The sequence below is a fragment of the Nuphar pumila genome, chromosome 4 (genome assembly GCF_984573655.1).
Source record: "Nuphar pumila chromosome 4, dmNupPumi1.hap1.1, whole genome shotgun sequence".
Taxonomy (NCBI): Eukaryota; Viridiplantae; Streptophyta; class Magnoliopsida; order Nymphaeales; family Nymphaeaceae; genus Nuphar; species Nuphar pumila.
Window position 1 is genome coordinate 15,940,138 of NC_143252.1, and position 18,599 is coordinate 15,958,736.

At 35.7% G+C, this 18,599-nt stretch overlaps 1 protein-coding gene across 3 annotated transcripts in view; it reads right to left on the minus strand.

The window, feature by feature from the left end:
- Nucleotides 1-11,230, minus strand: part of LOC149839494 (UDP-xylose transporter 3-like) — an 87,816-nt gene extending 76,586 nt beyond the window's left edge. Inside the window, exons 1-4 of one of the 3 annotated variants that reach the window (XM_090002577.1) lie at nucleotides 11,159-11,230; nucleotides 10,973-11,064; nucleotides 10,564-10,697; nucleotides 6,932-7,116 (exon numbers count right to left, since the gene is read on the minus strand). In XM_090002577.1, coding sequence (XP_089858703.1) covers nucleotides 6,932-7,116; nucleotides 10,564-10,684 — 306 coding nt within the window. In that variant the 5' untranslated portion in view covers nucleotides 10,685-10,697; nucleotides 10,973-11,064; nucleotides 11,159-11,230. Of the gene's footprint in view, nucleotides 1-6,931; nucleotides 7,117-10,563; nucleotides 10,698-10,808; nucleotides 11,106-11,158 lie in introns of those variants that run through there. The other 2 variants (XM_090002576.1, XM_090002578.1) reach the window with 2 other exon arrangements.
- Between the last annotated feature and the right edge of the window lie 7,369 nt (nucleotides 11,231-18,599).

Here is an 18,599-nt window from a genome sequence, read left to right on the forward strand (position 1 = left end):
CGGTGATTGAGTCTAGGTTGAGGAAGGTTGTCATGATATCGGAGAATCAGTTTGGTTTTATGCCTGGAAGATCAACTATGGAAGCTATACATCTTCTTAGACAACTTATTGAAAGATATAGAGAGAGGAACAAAGATTTGCATATGGTTTTTATTGATTTAGAGAAGGCTTACGATAGAGTACCTAGGGACGTTCTCTGGTGGACAATGATGAAGAAAGGTGTTTCTCTCAAGTACATTAGTATAATTAAAGATATGTATGAAGGAGTAGTAACCAATGTCCGCACTTGTGGAGGGGTGACAACCAATTTTCCGATAACGGTTGGGTTACATCAAGGATCTGCTTTAAGCCCTTTCCTATTTGCGATAGTGATGGATGAGCTTACGAGATCAATTCAAGAAAATGTACCGTGGTGTATGTTGTTTGCTGATGATATTGTTTTGATTGATGAGTCTAGAGCTGGGGTTAATGCTAAGTTAGAATTATGGAGACAGACATTGGAAGCTAGAGGTTTTAAGTTGAGTAAGAGTAAGACTGAATATATGGAATGTCGGTTTAGTAAGCAACGAAGTAGTGATGGGAGTGTAGTGAAGCTTGGTGAGCAAGAAATACCGGTGAATGATTATTTCAAATATTTGGGATCCATCATTCAAAAGTATGGAGAAATTGATGGAGATGTAAATCATAGGATAAAGGTTGGGTGGATGAAATGGAAAAGTGCAACTGGAGTGCTGTGCGATCGTAGAATGCCATTGCGGTTGAAGGGAAAGTTTTATAGGACGACTATTAGACCCGCTTTACTATATGGTACGGAATGTTGGGCTGCCAAGAGACATCATATTCAAAAAATGAGTGTAGCTGAGATGCGGATGCTTAGATGGATGTGCGGAAATACAATAAAAGATAAGATTCGGAACGAGGAGATACGTAAGAAGGTAGGTGTTGCACCCATTGAAAATAAGATACGAGAGAATCGTTTACGGTGGTTTGGACATATTCGGCGAAGGCCTAATGACGCTCCAGTTAGAAGGTTGGAGAAATGGGAAAATATATTAGTTAAAAGAGGTCGGGGTAGGCCTAGGAAGACTTGGATGGAGATGATAGGAAAGGATATGAATGCTTTGAACCTCACCGAGGACATGGCATTGGATAGAAATGATTGGAGGAAAAGGATTCATGTGGAAGACCCAAAATGAATTTCTTTTTTGGTTCATATCGCTGACCCCAATTGTTTTGGGATGAAGGCGTAGTTGTTGTTGTTGTTGTTTGTAGTATGATTGCACCATAGTTGTACTTGAATCAGGAAGTCTCCATCCTTATTGGGTGAGATATCCTTGCATCAAATACTCGTTAGATTTATGGCAAAACATATTCAGTCATAATATAACATTTTTCAAGAGGTCATATTATCATATCATATAAAATCAAATAAGACAGTGTATCATATTATGTGACATCAAAACCGAATTTCTCAACACTATGAACCTTCCCATTATAATCAAGCAAAAAATATTCTTCATTGGGTTGAAGCAATGAAAGTTGAACTAGATGTTTTAAATAAGGCTAAAACTTGGGAAATAGTTCAACTTCCTCCAAATAAAAAAGCTATAGGATGTCGGTGGGTTTACAAAGTCAAAACAAAAAGTGATGGTTCCTTAGAACGATATAAAGCTAGATTAGTTGCTAAGGGATACTCACAAGAATATGGCATTGATTATGAGGAGACTTTTGCCCCCGTGGCTCGCATGACAAGTGATAGAACTCTAATTGTTGTAGCATCATCTAAGAAATGGCCTATATTTCAATTAGATGTTAAAAATGTCTTTCTTAATGGTCAATTGAATGAAGAAGTATATATGGACCCTCCGCCAGGAATTAATGTTAACCAAGGTCAAACTCTTCGATTATTAAAAGTTTTATATGGCCTTAAACAAGCCCCTAAGGCTTGGTATGATAAATTCAGTGCTATCATGTTACAATTGGGATTTCGTTCATGTTATACTGACAGTGCACTTTTTGTTAAACGTGCAGGTAGTAGTATTATCATCCTTTTGTTTTATGTTGATGATATGATCATCACTGGCAATGATGAAAGTGGTATTCTTAATGTTAAAAATATGTTAAAACATAATTTTGATATATCTGATTTGGGTTTTCTCAGGTATTTTTTTGGTATAGAAGTAACGTACTCTCCTCGAGGGTATATTTTGTCACAGATGAAGCTTGTTGCAAACATATGTTCCAAATCTGGGATTTCAGATGACAAAAAGGTGGAGACTCCCAAGGTTATCAATGCTAAACTACAATTGGAGGATGGAGTTTTGTTGGATGATCCTACGCCCTACAGGCAACTCATTGGCTCTCTCACCTATCTAACTATCACCAGGCCTGATATCGCTCATGCTGTGCACTCTACAAGCCAATTTCAGCATGCCCCTAAAATTGTGTATATGAGTGTTGTGCTTCGGATCATTCGCTACATAAAAAATACTTTAACTAAAGGGCTATTTCTATCATCACTCTCTTCCTTAAATTTACTTGCTTATATTGATGTTGACTGGGGAGAAAACCCAAATGATCGAGTCTCAACTACTGGCTTTTGTGTTTTTTTAGGAGATTCGTTAATTGCTTGGAGATGCAAGAAACAGCAGAAAGTTTCGTTGTCTTCCACTGAAGCTAAGTACAGGGCCATGGCAACTACTACAATGGAACTTGTGTGGCTTCGAAGTCTTCTTTAAGATATGAGAGTCGAAATTACCGGTGCTTCGAAGCTTTATTGCAACAACAAAAGTGTGATCTATATTGCTAGCAACCACACCTTTCATGAGAGGACTAAACATATTGAAATGGACTGTCACTATGTTCGTGATGAATATCTTCGTGGGACAATTACACTCTCATACGTCACTTCAGAATATCAGCTTGAAGATTTTTTTACCAAAGCACTTCCTGCTCCTCGTTTCTTGTTTTTCTTTGGCAAACTTTTGGTCATCTCCCCGTAAAGTTTGAGGGAGGGTGTTAAAACATATGTAATAATACATCTATATATATACATATATATAGATGTATTCACCATAATACCTGATAGGGGTATTATGGTCTTTTCACAAGTACCTGATAGGGGTACTTGTTTTATTTCTTTTTATTTTCCTATTTTTTATTTTTATTTTTATTTTTTTTAATCTTTGTTTGAGATACTAAAGGGGCCCCACAATGGAGTCGTTGGGCCCCCCAACGATCACAATTGTGACCGTTGGGGGCTCCCAATGACTCTATTGGGAGCCCCCTTTAGTGTCCCTTTGCTTATAAATAGGTGGAACCCCCTTTATCTTAGTATTGCTTTTAGAGAGCTCCTCTCCAAATAAAAGGAGTATTTATTTTATGTGTGTAGCCTTGTTGTAAGGCCTTTTATATATATCCCTTAGTGGATTTCCTCTCTTATGCTTGTTTCTTTTGTCCGGTGTTGGACATAGTGAATGCATTTGCATTCTTGAATTCTTCCGCATACTTCATTACACTAGCTTCTAACCAAATTTGAGGGTCAGAAGACTAATATTCAGGGAGATATGATTTAGGAAAATGGCGAATTTTTTAGGGTTTTAGGAGGGCGGACTAGGTTTTAGATCCGGTAGACCCAAATTAAAAATAGAGTTATAAGGATAGGTAACTTTATAAATCCTAAAATTCTGAGGGCTAAAACTAGACACCCTAAAGTGTATTGGGTCCAAATTTCAGACTCAAACACCTTACAGTTTGGGTTGGGCAAGATCACAAAGTCTAACGAAATTCAAGGTTCGTCAGAATTCAAGTTTGGATTGATTAAGGTTCGGTGAGTTCTAAGCTAGGCTTCAGTCAATGGAAAGGGGTTGGACGGCTTACTGAGTCTTGGCTGATTTGGTTAGTGTCTGCTACAAAGGTTGGTTCAGATGGGGAAGGTCAGGGGCTTCACAGCTTAGCTTTGGAAGGTTGAAACCACTGGTGACTCTGGATTGACCACGCCGAATTGAGGTGGACCTTGGTTGCAACCTTGGTTCACTTGGTGAGATGGATCACCAAGTGACCAATACACCCAAATGAGAGAAGGGACTAACCCTTGAGAGAGAGATGAGTCAAAGGGGAGGGACTCGTGAAGAGAAAGAGAGGGACGTGAGAGAGAATCATGAGATAGAGAGAAGTTCTAAATTTCATTCATTCCCCATCAAGCTCAAACATGGGCCTATATATAGGCCAAAGGAGGGCTCAAAAAAACCTACACAAGTTACAAAATGAGAATAAATAAAACCCTATATCTAGTTAAACCCTTGGAGTACCTTGGGCTATTCTTGGTTAAGCCTTACTTGGACCAAACAAAAAATAGGGTCTTATCCAAATTGAGTCTAGTCCTTGGACTTCCCTTCACCTTCTTCAGGGAGGCCCTTAAACCCCTTTACACAAGTTTGGGCGCCAATGAGGTGGGTCCCACTGAGTCAACCACCCCATAAATATGAGGGGGGCTCACTTGCATGGGTCCCACTTGGTCTTCAAGGCTACAATTAGGAGGTGGCGCCCCATGGGTGATCCCCACAAGTTCTAGTATTTGGAGCGTCGGGTTTAGATCTAGGTCTCTTCCAATTGGGTCCACATCACCAAGACAAGGCATTCAGTGTCTACTTATTGCATTCTCTTGGGACCACATTTAGTATCTTGGAATAGCAAGAAGCCAAGAACTATTGCAAGATATATTATGGAAGCCAAATACAGGGCTATTGCTTTAGTGATTACAACCATGAATTAGAAGCCTATGCAGTTCATTACATTAAAGTATTGAAAAATTGCATTGTATTGTGATATCCATATCCTTAAATTCAGTGCAATATAAGAGAACAAAGCACATTGAAGTAGATAAGCACTTCGTACGTAAAAAGATCGAGGGTCAAGAGCTAGAGCTGATGTTTGTGAGCATGCTATTTCATGTAACCAATTTTATGATGAAGCCCCTTTCTTATGCCCGACATTGAGCATTGAAGCATAATCTCTCAATAGCCCTAGACCATGCTCAGTTTGACTGGGCTGTTACAGATGAGATGATGAACCAATGACATTATTTCATTTAACATACAGGGGAATTTTTGGTCAATTTATATAGTGTTGCCCCTTCATAGGGCTGATTGTAAAAAGGCACATAAAGGCCTTTTGAGGTCAATCCTCATGAGGTAGTTAAGAGGATTTTGAGGTAGTAAAAGGCACAAATTATGATGTACTTAATGGGTGTTTCCATGTTGAGGAGAGTAGAGGTAGAGTCAATATTATATAGGGAAAGGTAGTTCTAGGAAGTCAAAGTAGACTTAATGTTGTATAGGGAAAAGTAGCATTGGAAAAGGTTGATACATAACTTTCCATCCCAAGTAACTTTGCCCCCAAAGCAATCTTCATTTATTAAGACTATGAGGCACCCTATTTGGCATTCCCTCTTTGGGCGTCCTCCTTGTAACTACACTCATTTCTTCTCTCTTTTCTCTCCTTCATCAACAATCAAGGTTTAAAAATTCTCTCTCCATTAAACTAACCTACAAAAAATTTTACCGGCTTAAGGTGGTTGTGACTGCAGAGGTCAACATCTTAGGCCAACCCCACACGCTTCAGTAACCTGTGTGAAATCCCTCTAACTGAAACTGTTCCTTACAGCAATAACTTTATGTCATGGAATATGGCTTTTCATCTTAATCACATTATCAACCAAGATACGGCGTTTGTGGTGTTCGATCTAAGAGGTTGCAGAATAAGAAATGTGCATGATGGAACATCTCAGTTGTCTCATCTTGGGAGGGAGGTGTTAAGGACTGCTTTTGCTTCAAACCTGAAAGTCATCTACATGGGTTCAAGTCAAAATATGTGTGACAAACTATGTCACACGGACTCTTCTAACAGGGCACCGCACCCAGGCGGGTGCGACACTTGGACACAGCTTCCTTTGTGTTAGGTGAAGTCAACCACACTGAGGTGCATTTCTATCCAAAAGTAGATTCAGTTAACCCTAATCAAGTCTATTTATATATATATATATATATATATATATATATATATATATATATATATACACACACATAAATGCACACAAATACACATAGTGTTAACTTAAAACTGTTAAAAATTATATATATACTCCCCGCACCCCCGCACCCAAGTTTTTCTAAATTGCCGCACCCGCACCTATGTGATATAGGTGACATAGGTGACAAAGCTGATGTCCTAAAGTTAGGAAGATTGAATTGGATAAATGAGGGTTGGATCTGCAAAAGGACAATATCAGAAAAAGGCCTACAAGCAGAATCAAGGTAAAACATGATAAAAGATTAGATCATACTGTTTTCATCTGGCTGTTCCATATTGACAAAGAGAAAGCTATAGAAACAGTATAGAGATGAGAAACACCGAATGGGTGCAAGAGCTGTTGGAGATGTTGTGGATCTTGGATGCAAGATCCCCTCATTCAGGCAAGGGGCAACACTTTGGTGTGTCTGCTAAATGATGTTTTCGCTGAGACACTCCAGTGACAATGGCCCCCTTCCAAAAATGGTAGTGTAAACCTTGTTTTGACTAAATAAACCATATAGACCATATCCATAGGGCTTGATCCACAAATAAATCAACACGTAAAGAAACTGGTTGTTTCTACTAGAGAGTACAGTATAGTCAATGGTAGCAAATATCATCCCAATCATAATATCTTCAATTATTTTACTATAGACAGTGATGATACAGATTTCATGACAGGACAAAGTGCACGTTAACCTACACATTATGGCATAAAAAAACACAAAAACACACACTGAATATTGTCACTACGATTCAAAAATTTAGATATTATTATAGACAGAACAAATTTTTTTTTTTGGAAACCCCGTGTCTTTGAGTTTGCAATAGAAAGTAAGAAGCATGATTGTTGGCTTACCTGGTAGAAACCTACAGAATTGAATCCCAAACTAAGATTTAGAAGTCCAATGGAAATTCCATTGAGTATGCCAAATCCCATAACTGCTCGTGCATCAAAAGGTTTATGCTCGAACAGTTTCATCCATAATGCCACATGAAGGGAGCAGAACGTAACCAGCAGATGCCAACTTGTCAAGGTTGTGGCTGGAAATGAGAAGGATGCAATATTACCTCATCATGAAATAGAGCAGCATAACATACATAGCATCTAAAGGCTAAAATCAGAAGCCTCGAGAACACACACACACACACACATATAGAGGGAAGGAGGGAGAAGAAAAAAACCTTGGCATGTGACTTGGCAGCACTATATGTGCCAGCAATCAAATGTTACAACAAATGACTCAAATACAATCTTGCTTCACACACATGAAGCTCCAGGAAACCATATATACCTAAATATTTAGACCATTTAGTTCTAACATTCTTATTTTGAGTGACAAATGACTCAAGTTGGTAGTTCCAGGGCCATCTACACTACTAGGTACAACAGAACCATGAACAGATTCCAAACAAACCAGCTTCTCTTATGATCCTAGCATGCTTGCTGTCGACAAATATATGCTTCTTTCCTTCTTTTTTTCTATCTACATTGAAAGACAATGTTCATGATGAATCATACAACATTTAAGGTGCAGTTTCATAAAGAGTGGACTAGGAAGGGATAAATAGGAATCCTCATTAATGGATTTCTACAATACAAAAAGAATCAGCACACGAGTAGTGGGCCCATTCTATAAATTATGAGAATTGTCAATACCACCTACATGTTTATTCCTTTAAAAAATTCTACAATTGCCCTCATTGTAGGAAGAAGAACTAAACTTGTTGGCATCTTCCTTCCAAGTTTCACCTAAACAAGGGAAACATGGGCCTAGTGAGATTTCTCATCAGTAGCATCAAAACAAACCCTTAGTTTCATCCTACTTTGCACTTTTTTTAATGTTGTTACAGAGATACAGGATGACTAAGCATAAATATTGTACGAAAAGACCTATAACAAAATAAATAAATCACAACATGAAAATAGTACCAATTAAAGAAAAAGAACTGTTGGTTAAACAAAAAAGAACCAATGTCGTAAATATTGTATCATATCATATAATATGGTCAGTATCACTAGTCCATGCAATACAATATACCCCTCTAAATCATTCAGTAAGGCATATCACACCGTGGTGTACCATATCATATGATACATATATCATAAGATACAACTGTTTTTTTTCACATTTTTTGTTGAAACTTTTCAGGCAATCTTCTTTTGGATAGCTTTTCGCTTTTAATGGCACTTATTTTAAATACATAAAGCTTTCTTGAAGTCCTATCCACCTATTTTATAAGTTAAGGAAACCAAAGAAAGGAATTAACTTCTTAGTTTATTGTGATTAATAAAGATAAGAAAGCAACAACTTATTATTATGGGAAAAACAACCATTATTACTTGTGTTTATTGTGATTAGTGAAAGTGATAAATATAAGACATTACAAAACCTTTTTTTTAATGCTTAATACTTATTTAGACTTTATTTTCAAATAATCCAATGCTTTAAAAAATTGTATGCTCTTATTGTGAAATTGTACATTATATATTATGTATATAATATAGTGTATATGTATATATGTATTTATATATACATATTATATATTGTATATATATAAATAATATATTTAAATTTTTAAACCAAGTCAACCCTTGTTGACTTGACCCAACGGCTAGAATTCTAGCCGTTGGGGAGGGTCCTCTCTCTCTCTCTCTCTCTCTCTCTCTCTCTCTCTCTCTCTCTCTCTCTCTCGCGCGCGCGCGCTTTCTTTATCTTTTTTCTCTCCCTCTTGTGTATATAAATAAGGGTTATCTCTTTTGTAAAAGTATGCTTCTTGCACACTTGTGATATTGAATGAAATATTATTTTTTATATTGTGCCTTCTTGTGTGTATTTCCTTTGTAAGATCTGTGAGTGTGTTCCTTAGAGAACACATGTACTTGTCCACTTTTTGGTGGACTTGGTGTTTGTGATTGAAGGTGCTTTGATTCTTTACATGGTATCAGAGCTTGGCTCTTTTTGTGATTCTCATTAAAGTGCTCTTGTGTGAGTCATTGGTGGAATGTTTGTGAGATCATGATTGTGCAAGTGCTTATGGATTGTGATCGTGTATCTTTAAAGTTTTCAAGTGCTTGCGTGACACATTGGTGGAGTGCTCATAGTCTCCTTTTTGGTTCATCTTCTCTCTTCTTCTCTCTATTTTTCTCTCAAACTCTCTAATTTTCGTAAAATGAATGAAAATGAAAATGTCACTATTAAGCCTGTGAAACTTAAATATTCCAACTATGTAACATGGGCATCTATTATGAAGCACCTTATTTGGAAAAAAGGGTTGTGGGGACTAGTAAATGAATCTGATCCAGAACCTAAGTTAGTTGTCACCAAGGTATGTATATTTGTTGTCTATATCTTTTCAAACATACACAGATGTTGATGCATATATATATATATATATATATATATATATATATATTAACATATTGCAACAATGGAGATTTTTTGTCCTAATTCTTAGCCTATATAGTTTTGTTTTAAGATTGTTATAGTTTAGAGATGAAGATTAGCATATGAGATGGTAGTTAAATGTGATGTTTTTAGTTATCATGAACTATCAATAGTTGATGAAGATTAGCATATGAGATGGTAGTTAAATGTGACATTTTTAGTTATCATGAACTATCAATAGTTCAATTATGACTTATGACATTTTAGTATGACTTGGATGTGAATTTAATATTTTGAAGGATTTAATTGTGTTTAAATTATTTAGTTACCTTTTATTTACATTGTCAGTTGCATGGTTTGTTTATTCAATTGTTTCTTCACAAGTATGAATGAAATTGATGCCTGTCCAGCAAGCAAAAGGCTGTAATTGTTAAGCAAATCCCAACTACTTTTCTAAGTCATTGAGAAACCTCTTGACACAATTAATGTCCATACAATCAAACAATGCATGTCTGCATTGCCTTGGATGCTTTTCTCCGGTGATGGATGATGTACTTCTAATTTTCTTACCACAAATGGTATCTTCTACCACTTGTGCACTTTGTCAACTTGAATACTTCCATTGACTAGTTAACCACCAATCTCAGTGTATCATGAAATTTATGAAAAAAAAAGGTTAAGATATAGCAAGGAAATCTAAGAATTGCCAGGAACAATTGCATTGAATTCCACAAACGAGCTTTACATGTGCATCGTGGACACTGGAAGCAAGTCACACTGGAATACTGGACATAGATACCAGAAAGACATTCAAAGACTCAAAAGAACAGAAAAGAGAAATTAAACTTGGACGAAATGAAACAAGAAGACTCTCCCTAGATAGATTAATCCCAGCACTCAAACTGTATAAAGCAATGCCGTTTGGTTCGAGCGATGGAACGGATCAACCACATAGCACAAATCGACAGAAGAAAACACACCCGACAAACAACTAACAGGGACATACTGTGGATCATAAACGATTAACAATTTATTGATCTTGAATATGCAGGCACATAAAATTAAAAAGATTGAAGAGAAACGAGAGATCTCTTAAACTCACCGAAGGTGAATCCAAGCGAGCTGATCAAAGCCTTGTTACATATCACGATCGACACGGACGAAACCACCGAAAGACTCAGTGCTCCAATCGTGCTCAGCTGAAACGTCACGTTTTCACCCATCTTCTACGCTACTCTGCATGATCCCAACCCCATAAAAAGCATTATGAGCGCACAGATCTGCCATTTCCATTACTCAAGACAATAAAAAAAGGTTCCCTTTATGTGTTGGTTATTGGGGATTCACCTCATCCAATCGGTCGCTTCGTTTTTTCACAGAATCATCAAGATCAACAAAAAAGATTACGAGCTCGACAGGCACAGATCCGATGGATCTTGTACGAATTCTAGGTACCACTGTCAACAATTACAACCTACGCTTTCTGGAAAAACACCAAAAATCCAAAGCACCTGAGGGTACTTCCTTAAGAGGTAAAGGAAGAAATTTGAAGTCCGCTACTCTCTCTCTGCACGGGCATCTATCTGTCGGCCCTCCCCTGCATCTGCAAATATGGCGGGCATTAGGAGCAATCTTGGGTTTCTTTCACTTGCGTATGTGTACATAATGGATACCGGGCATCGCATTAATTGCCTTACCTTTCCTCTCACAAGTCACAATTGCCAAAACAGTACCAGTGGAAAGCAAATGACACCGATGAAGGTGTACCAATTTTCATCATGTCTTCCAGTTCCTGCGACCCAAGCACCGTGTCAACGGACTGATTTGGGTGGAATATATCCGACCCATCTGACTCCATTTCATCTGATTCCTCCGCGTGGCCTAGAGCCAGTTAATGATGTAAGCAGCTCGGATTCGGATCGAACGTGGCCAATACCATAATCAACTAATTGGATGTTGGCTAAGCGGATTAGAATTTGGATGGTGAAAAGCTCATGTCATCTAATATCCAATATTTTTTAGTGTTTTTTTTTATTTATATAATATTTGGATAATAAGATTTTTTTAGGCATATTGTATGATTTTTGAGTTTGTAGTTGCTATTGAATTTTTGAGAAGAACGGTCTTTATTTCATAAAAAATGGAGTTAAAATGGGCCATGTCCATGCTCATAAGTTTTAGGATATTTCGATCAATTTTAAATTGCTTTGTGGGTATTTTTGTCTTACAGGACATAGTTGTCCAACCCAAATATGAGCAAGTTAGTTGGCTGCATTGGGGAACATATCCAATATTATTTAAAATGTTTGGATGGCATTAGTGTGATTTGTTTTTAAAAAAAGGATAGATTGGATCATTTTTCTTTTTCAAGGGCATTTTAATCATTTTCATTGGGGTAGTGTCAGCAACGACTGCCACCACGCTCAGCCAACCCTAGGTAAATTGTGAGGGTTAAGAGGGACCTTGCCATATAGCATGGCTCCTTTTTTTGGAGTCCTTTCCTTGTGGTTAGAGCAACTAGGTTGGGTCCTAATTAACCCAGCTAGTAGGCTAACTAGAGGCTCACTATTCTATCTTGTTGGGTAGATCTTTTGGATCCATTTTTACCCAAATCCATGCCCATGATGTGTGGCACCCTATAATAAATCCTCTAAGTTAGGTATTGTTCTTTTTCTCTCTCCCTCTACCACACATACACACTCTCTCTCACCTTCTTTCTCATCTTGGTGCACTGCTCACCTGCTCCACCACCATCTTGGTTAAGTTGCACCACCACCCTTCATCGTTTGGCAGCTGTTGGTGGTGTGTTGTTGTATGGATGAGCTAGGAAGGACCAACCAAAGTAGGTTGACCTTCTCCTTTTCCTTACTATGGTTTTCTCATTTTTTAATCTTCTTCATTTTCCTTATCATTTTGTCATCTTCCATGTTTTTGGTCATCCCCATGGTGTAGGATGTGCCACAGCACTGTGGTTGCTGAAAGGGGACAAATGTTGTGTCAGGTAAATGTGTTGTGGACATATACCAGTTGGATTCACATTTCTAAGTAGTTCTTTCTCCTGTAGTAGTGGCATGCATAGTTATGATTGTGTGTTTAGAAATATATTTTTTGTTATGTGTATAATGTTTTGAGAGGTATGACGTTGTGTCATATAGGTGGTTGACTTCTCTTTTCATAAGTAGTGAGCATGTGTATAATGTTTTAAATATTTTGATGTGATTTTGCGGAAACAACACACTAAGTATCATGTTTAGAATGCTTTAAATATGTTGAAAATTTGATTATTAATGATGTTATGGTGTTTATTAAACTATTCCTTATTTTGAAACTCCCTTAAATGTATTGGGGTTGAGTTTCAAGCGAGTTGGGTGTTTCAAACCTCAAGTTTTCGAAGTTCAAAAAAGGTAGAACCGATCTTAAAGGTCTTAGGGGTGAACTCTTGATGTTCAAGGGTCGACTCTTGTAAAGACTGCATGTTTTGTTGACCCGAGGGTTGACTTCTGCAGGTTAGGAGGGTGAACTCTTGATGTTCAAGGGTCGACTCTTGTAAAGACTGCATGTTTTGTTGACCCGAGGGTTGACTTCTGCAGGTTAGGAGTTGACTCATCGAGCTCATGCTTTATATAGTGTTATTGAGAGGATGTGAGTCAACACATTTGTTTGGTTGAGTCTACTTATAGTTGTGTGTAAGTTAACTCATTGTTTTGGATGAGTCGACTCATCCTAGTTGTGAGATGACTCCTCAATGTTTAAGTCGACTCAGGAACAAGGTGAGTTGGCTCAAACATATTTTTTTAGCACAGTTTAGTACGAGGGTTGACTCATGAACCAGAAGAGTCGACTCCTAGGCATTGTTATGCTTCTTTACCTTAGAGTCAACGTCTATGCTTAGGAGAGTTGACTCCTAAGTGGATTATGCGATGAGTATGATGGATTATGTGCAATTTTTGAACGATTTGACTTGGGTTTTGGTGGAACCAGCCTGAGGCAACTGTGCATTTGTTAGTTAGACCAGTGTTGTACCTTTTGATCTACACTCATATTTTCATGAATTTTTCAATTTAACTGTGTATTTTTATCATGTTTTTACTCAAGTTACATTTTGAGAACAACAAAATATGTTTTTGTAGCTATTGAAAATTTTGTATATGCAAATCTTTATCATTTGCTATTAGATAAGGTGTTCACAAACTGATTTTATGTAATTGTTCTATGAACTGAAAATTTTGTAGCTCCATGTTTTAAAGTGTTTAAAATTTTGACTGTGTACATGTTAGATGAACTAGAATTTTTTACAACTCATTCAAACTGTAAAGTGTGTTTAAAATTCTTATTTTTGTACCATGCACATGAATTGAATTGTTGTTTTTAACTTGTTGGTTGTTTTAAAGTGTGTTTCCTTGAATAATAGACAATTAGTTTTAAAGAAATATCTTGTTTTAAAGATATTTTTTTTAGAAGTTGAATGTGTAGTATATTTCATACGAGAATAGATGTTTGAGCATGTTTCTTGGTTTTACATGCTTCCAGTTGTGTTGATGTTTTGACTTTTGGGTAAAAGTTATGCTGAAAATAATATGTATTTGTTTGAGAATGAATTTTGTGTTTAAAAGTTTGTTACATATGAATCTTGGGTTGGATATGCATATGTGGTAGCTTGAGTAACCCAAGTTCATATCCATATTATCATTGCTTAAAATTTGTGTTAAACTTGTGATTGTTATGGATAACGTAAATAAAATTGTTTGTAGTATGATTGGAATGCAGTTGGATGGAGTAAAACCACTATTAGGTGGAGTTTCACAACTCATTTGGGAGTTTTGTAGAGATACCTGATTCTCCAAAGGGTAGGAGTCAACCCCTACTATTTTGTAGATGGTGGGCAAGCTCGAGGGTCGACCCCGCTTCTCGAAGAGTTGACTCTTGTAGTGATCTTGGGTAGACCCTATTCGTGTGAGGGATGACCCCTATTGTTTTATGTTTTGCTTAAGGAAGACCTAAGGGTCAACCCATATTCATGGGGGTCGACTCTCAAGTTGTGTTTGTCGACCCGTGGTAGTCGGGGTCAACCCGTGGTAGTTGGTGTCGAGCCTTGCTAAGCAAGAGTCAACTTTTGCTTCCTTAAGTCAACTCTTATTTCCATGAGGGTGGACTCATAGGTACCTAATGTATGACTTTGTTTGATGTTTTGGCTGAGTTTTCTTGAATGAAAAACTTATGTTGTGATTAAAAAACCCACGTGGTAAGTGGGGTCCTATGCCAAGCTGAAGGCCTAAGTTCGAATTCCTCTGGCACATGGGGCTTAAGAGATATCTAGAAGGGGTCTGTCTAACCCCAACTTGCCTATAAAAAAACTTATGTTTTTAACTTGACAGTTTGATGAAAATGGTATGATTAAAAACCTTGGTTTTGATTTAAGTTTTTGCTAAACTTAAGTTGTTAGAAACTTTTATCGTCTTATTTGAAGGTTGTAAACTTACATATTATAATGCCCCTAAAATTTTAACATTAATTACTATTCAAATATTGAAATTTTGAGACCAGCTTTTTTTATATAAGTAAATCAAATCTTATAATATGGAAATAATTTTTTAAAATGGTTAAGACTTTGGGTAGGGTTAAACTAAAGATAACAATCAAATTAAAATGTATAAGATATACACATTTCAAACCACGTACGATATAATACTGAAATATGAAGAGTTTTAATTTCATTTCAAATCGGAGTATAAAAATAATTATTCAGTCTCTATATGGTCAAGTACTTAAAACAAAAAGATCATGTCAACCAAGCTCATAAGGTAAGAGTGGACTCTCGAGAATGAAACTCGATCAGTCATTCACTTCAACTACTCATTATACTTTACCTGAATTACCTGTCCTTCCATAAAATGGGGTCAGACTCGCTAAAGTCTGGAAGAGCAACCCAAACTTAAAGAAAATATATCAAGCATTCAAAGGTAAAGACATGATATATTATTCATCAATCATCAAGTAATAGACAATGGAAACAATGTCCTATGAGTCATTCAATTCAAGTATTCGAACATAAAGCATTTCACCACTTGATATTATGTTCAACCTTAACTCACATCATAAAGCATAATTCATATGCATTCAAGACATACAAATCATCATGCATATATATATATATATATATATATATATATATATATATATATATATATATATATATATATATATATATATATATATATATATATATATATATATATATCTAAGACATTCATATCACTGCTTCATTTTTATATGCATTCATAATTCTTATAAACAAAAGGTCAAATTATATTTGACTATACCAGCATAAAACACACACACATACTTCCTATGTAAATGAGTTAAATATTCATGATACACATCAATCATGATATATAGTTGGGATATATTCAAATCCAAAAATCACAATGCAATCATTTGCAATAAAACTATATAGGTGTGATATGTCATTCACCTAATAAGTCAACATAATCATTTGTAAGTGTGATGTATCATTCACCTATTCGCTAACATAATTGTCTCAATTATAACCTCATATCAAGATCTGAAATCATTAAGAGTTTGATTCTCATATATGAGTTCAACATATAATCACGCTACAACAAAAAAACCAAATCTATAGATTCATAGCTAATTATCTCAATCAATTCAGAAGATCATTATAATTCATCATAACATTTTATTTAATCATCTAAATATTCACACGATCCACGTCGAATCACCTTATCTGGGAAATATATAATCTCACAAGGAATTATCGCCCTAGACGGGTGACCTGCTTGGTCTTGGACAATGCACTTCCTAACAGTAATATACTATCTTCATGAGCTACTTGCTCTTGGACAATGCACTTTCTTACAAAGACTTACCGCTCTACCCGGATCACCTAATCTGGTCATGCACACTCTCACAGGGAATCTTTTGAAAACAATTCCTCAATAGGTACCATATCCAGTGAAAACTATTGTCATACATGCATCAATACAATTGACTATTTTCAGATCGATAGCTACCAACACGGGCATAAGCATGTATACGATCAATTGACAAATCACAAGATTTTAGATTACCACTTTAGGCACCAACACATATCAATTTAATCAATCGAACACAAGGCCATAAGACACTATTCAGGCTTGAATATTCAATTGATCTCAACAAGATCTATCACATATTTTCTTTCATGCATTTAATTAACAAGCATCATATCATATGTCACATCACATGCATAATATTGCCAATCAGGTTCCAAAAACCATAGTTCACTTTTGAACTTAAAAATTTATCACACGTGTTCATAGATTTAACTTCGAAGCATGCGTAAACAAAAAATGAAATTTATGCATGCGTACGTGAACATGCATATTCTATAATACGATGCAACTAAACTTCAACATACATAACTCGTACGTATTTTGAGATTTGCACACAAGACAAAAGTCATATATGCATGTTTCACCACATGAATCAATATGAAAAGCAAGCATTTTATGCATAATATGTCTCACACATAGTATATATATTAATAGCATTCACACAAATCATGGTTCATCCATGAAAGTGTGAGACACATCAATCCATGTATAGCATTATTTGCATAATCTTATCATGAACGTGATTCTATCGCATATGCTTTCGTGCATGATTCATTGATAACATACATGACATGTTTTAAAAAAATATCATTTCATACAAGCAATTTAAGTTAGTTATGTTATCACATCAATCATGCAACATTCATTTCAATAATGCATGCTCAAACATGTACCTGCAACAAACATACTTCATATTCTGCTAACTACAATTATGATAAGCATGATCTTCTGAACCACAACAAGAAAAACACTTTTATTCTCATACATTCAAATCATGCTAAACTTGATCTCCAAACTATAGTCACAATAGTCCTAGATATCCACAACTAAGTGACGTGTATGCATATAAAGTATTGCAACACAATATAGACATTATATATATATATATAACAGTCTTAGATATCCACAACTAAGTGTGTGTGTGTGTGCACATAATTTGCTTACACTATTAATGCCAACACATGCTCTCTACAAGTTTAGTTAAGGTAACTTATTTTAATAATGTGAAAAACAATGAATCGAAACCCAAACACCGAGGGGTTTCAATATCCACAAAGTTCGTTTAAACTAACAAAGCATCAAACACTTGGTGCGCTGTCGAAAATGCCAAAAGCTCCAAAACTGTCTGAACAAATTTATCCTTCTATTTAATGTTCCAAAGCATAAATATGAAGGAAAAACATTTGAAAAATCATCAATAAAAAAATTTGCATGCAAAAATCCAAAAAAAAACAAAAAATCAAGAAAATCTAAAGGAAAATCACGAAAATCACAAAGATATCTAGAAATTCTAAAAAATTAAGAATAAATCGTTAAAGATCCAAAGTTCATAACTCACCAAAATCCTTGAAAACCATGAAAAATCAAGGAAAATATCATTATAAAAAATCTAAACTGATTAAAAAACATTAAAATCCTTTCATATTGGATAAAAATCTTCAAATTAGAAATCTTTATAATCTAATAAAAACTCTTTGAGGTCCTTAAAAATCCTTGCTTTTATCCCATCATGAATTTTCCTAATAAGTAAGATTTTAAGACCTTGTTTTTGCCTTATCATAGACACTTTCTGGGTAAGCAACCAATAACTTGGGGTAAAAATCATTCAAAAAATCATTTAAAAACCCCATTCATCATAAAAATATCAAAAAAATTCAAGAAAAACAATCAGAAATCATCACAACTTTTGAATATCCTTTAGTCATGATTAAGATCTCTAGAAAATCCATGAGCTTCTAAGAAGAAAACAAGAGAACATCTTTAAAATCCTCAAAAGGCCCCTTTCCCAAAAGGTACTTTTGTACCTTCACAAACATGCTTGGGAAAGACATCTAGGTGTTTCAAACTTGCTTTTAGAGCAAGCCATCTCATTTGAACAAGTATGCTCATTGTCTAGGTTGTCCTTGAGACAAGAACCCCTCGGGATTAAAAGAGAATCCATAAAAGTTGCAAAATTCTCAGCAAAAGACAAAAATCCAACAACAAAATGACCACTAATAAAAAAACAAAATTTCTTCTCTTGCTT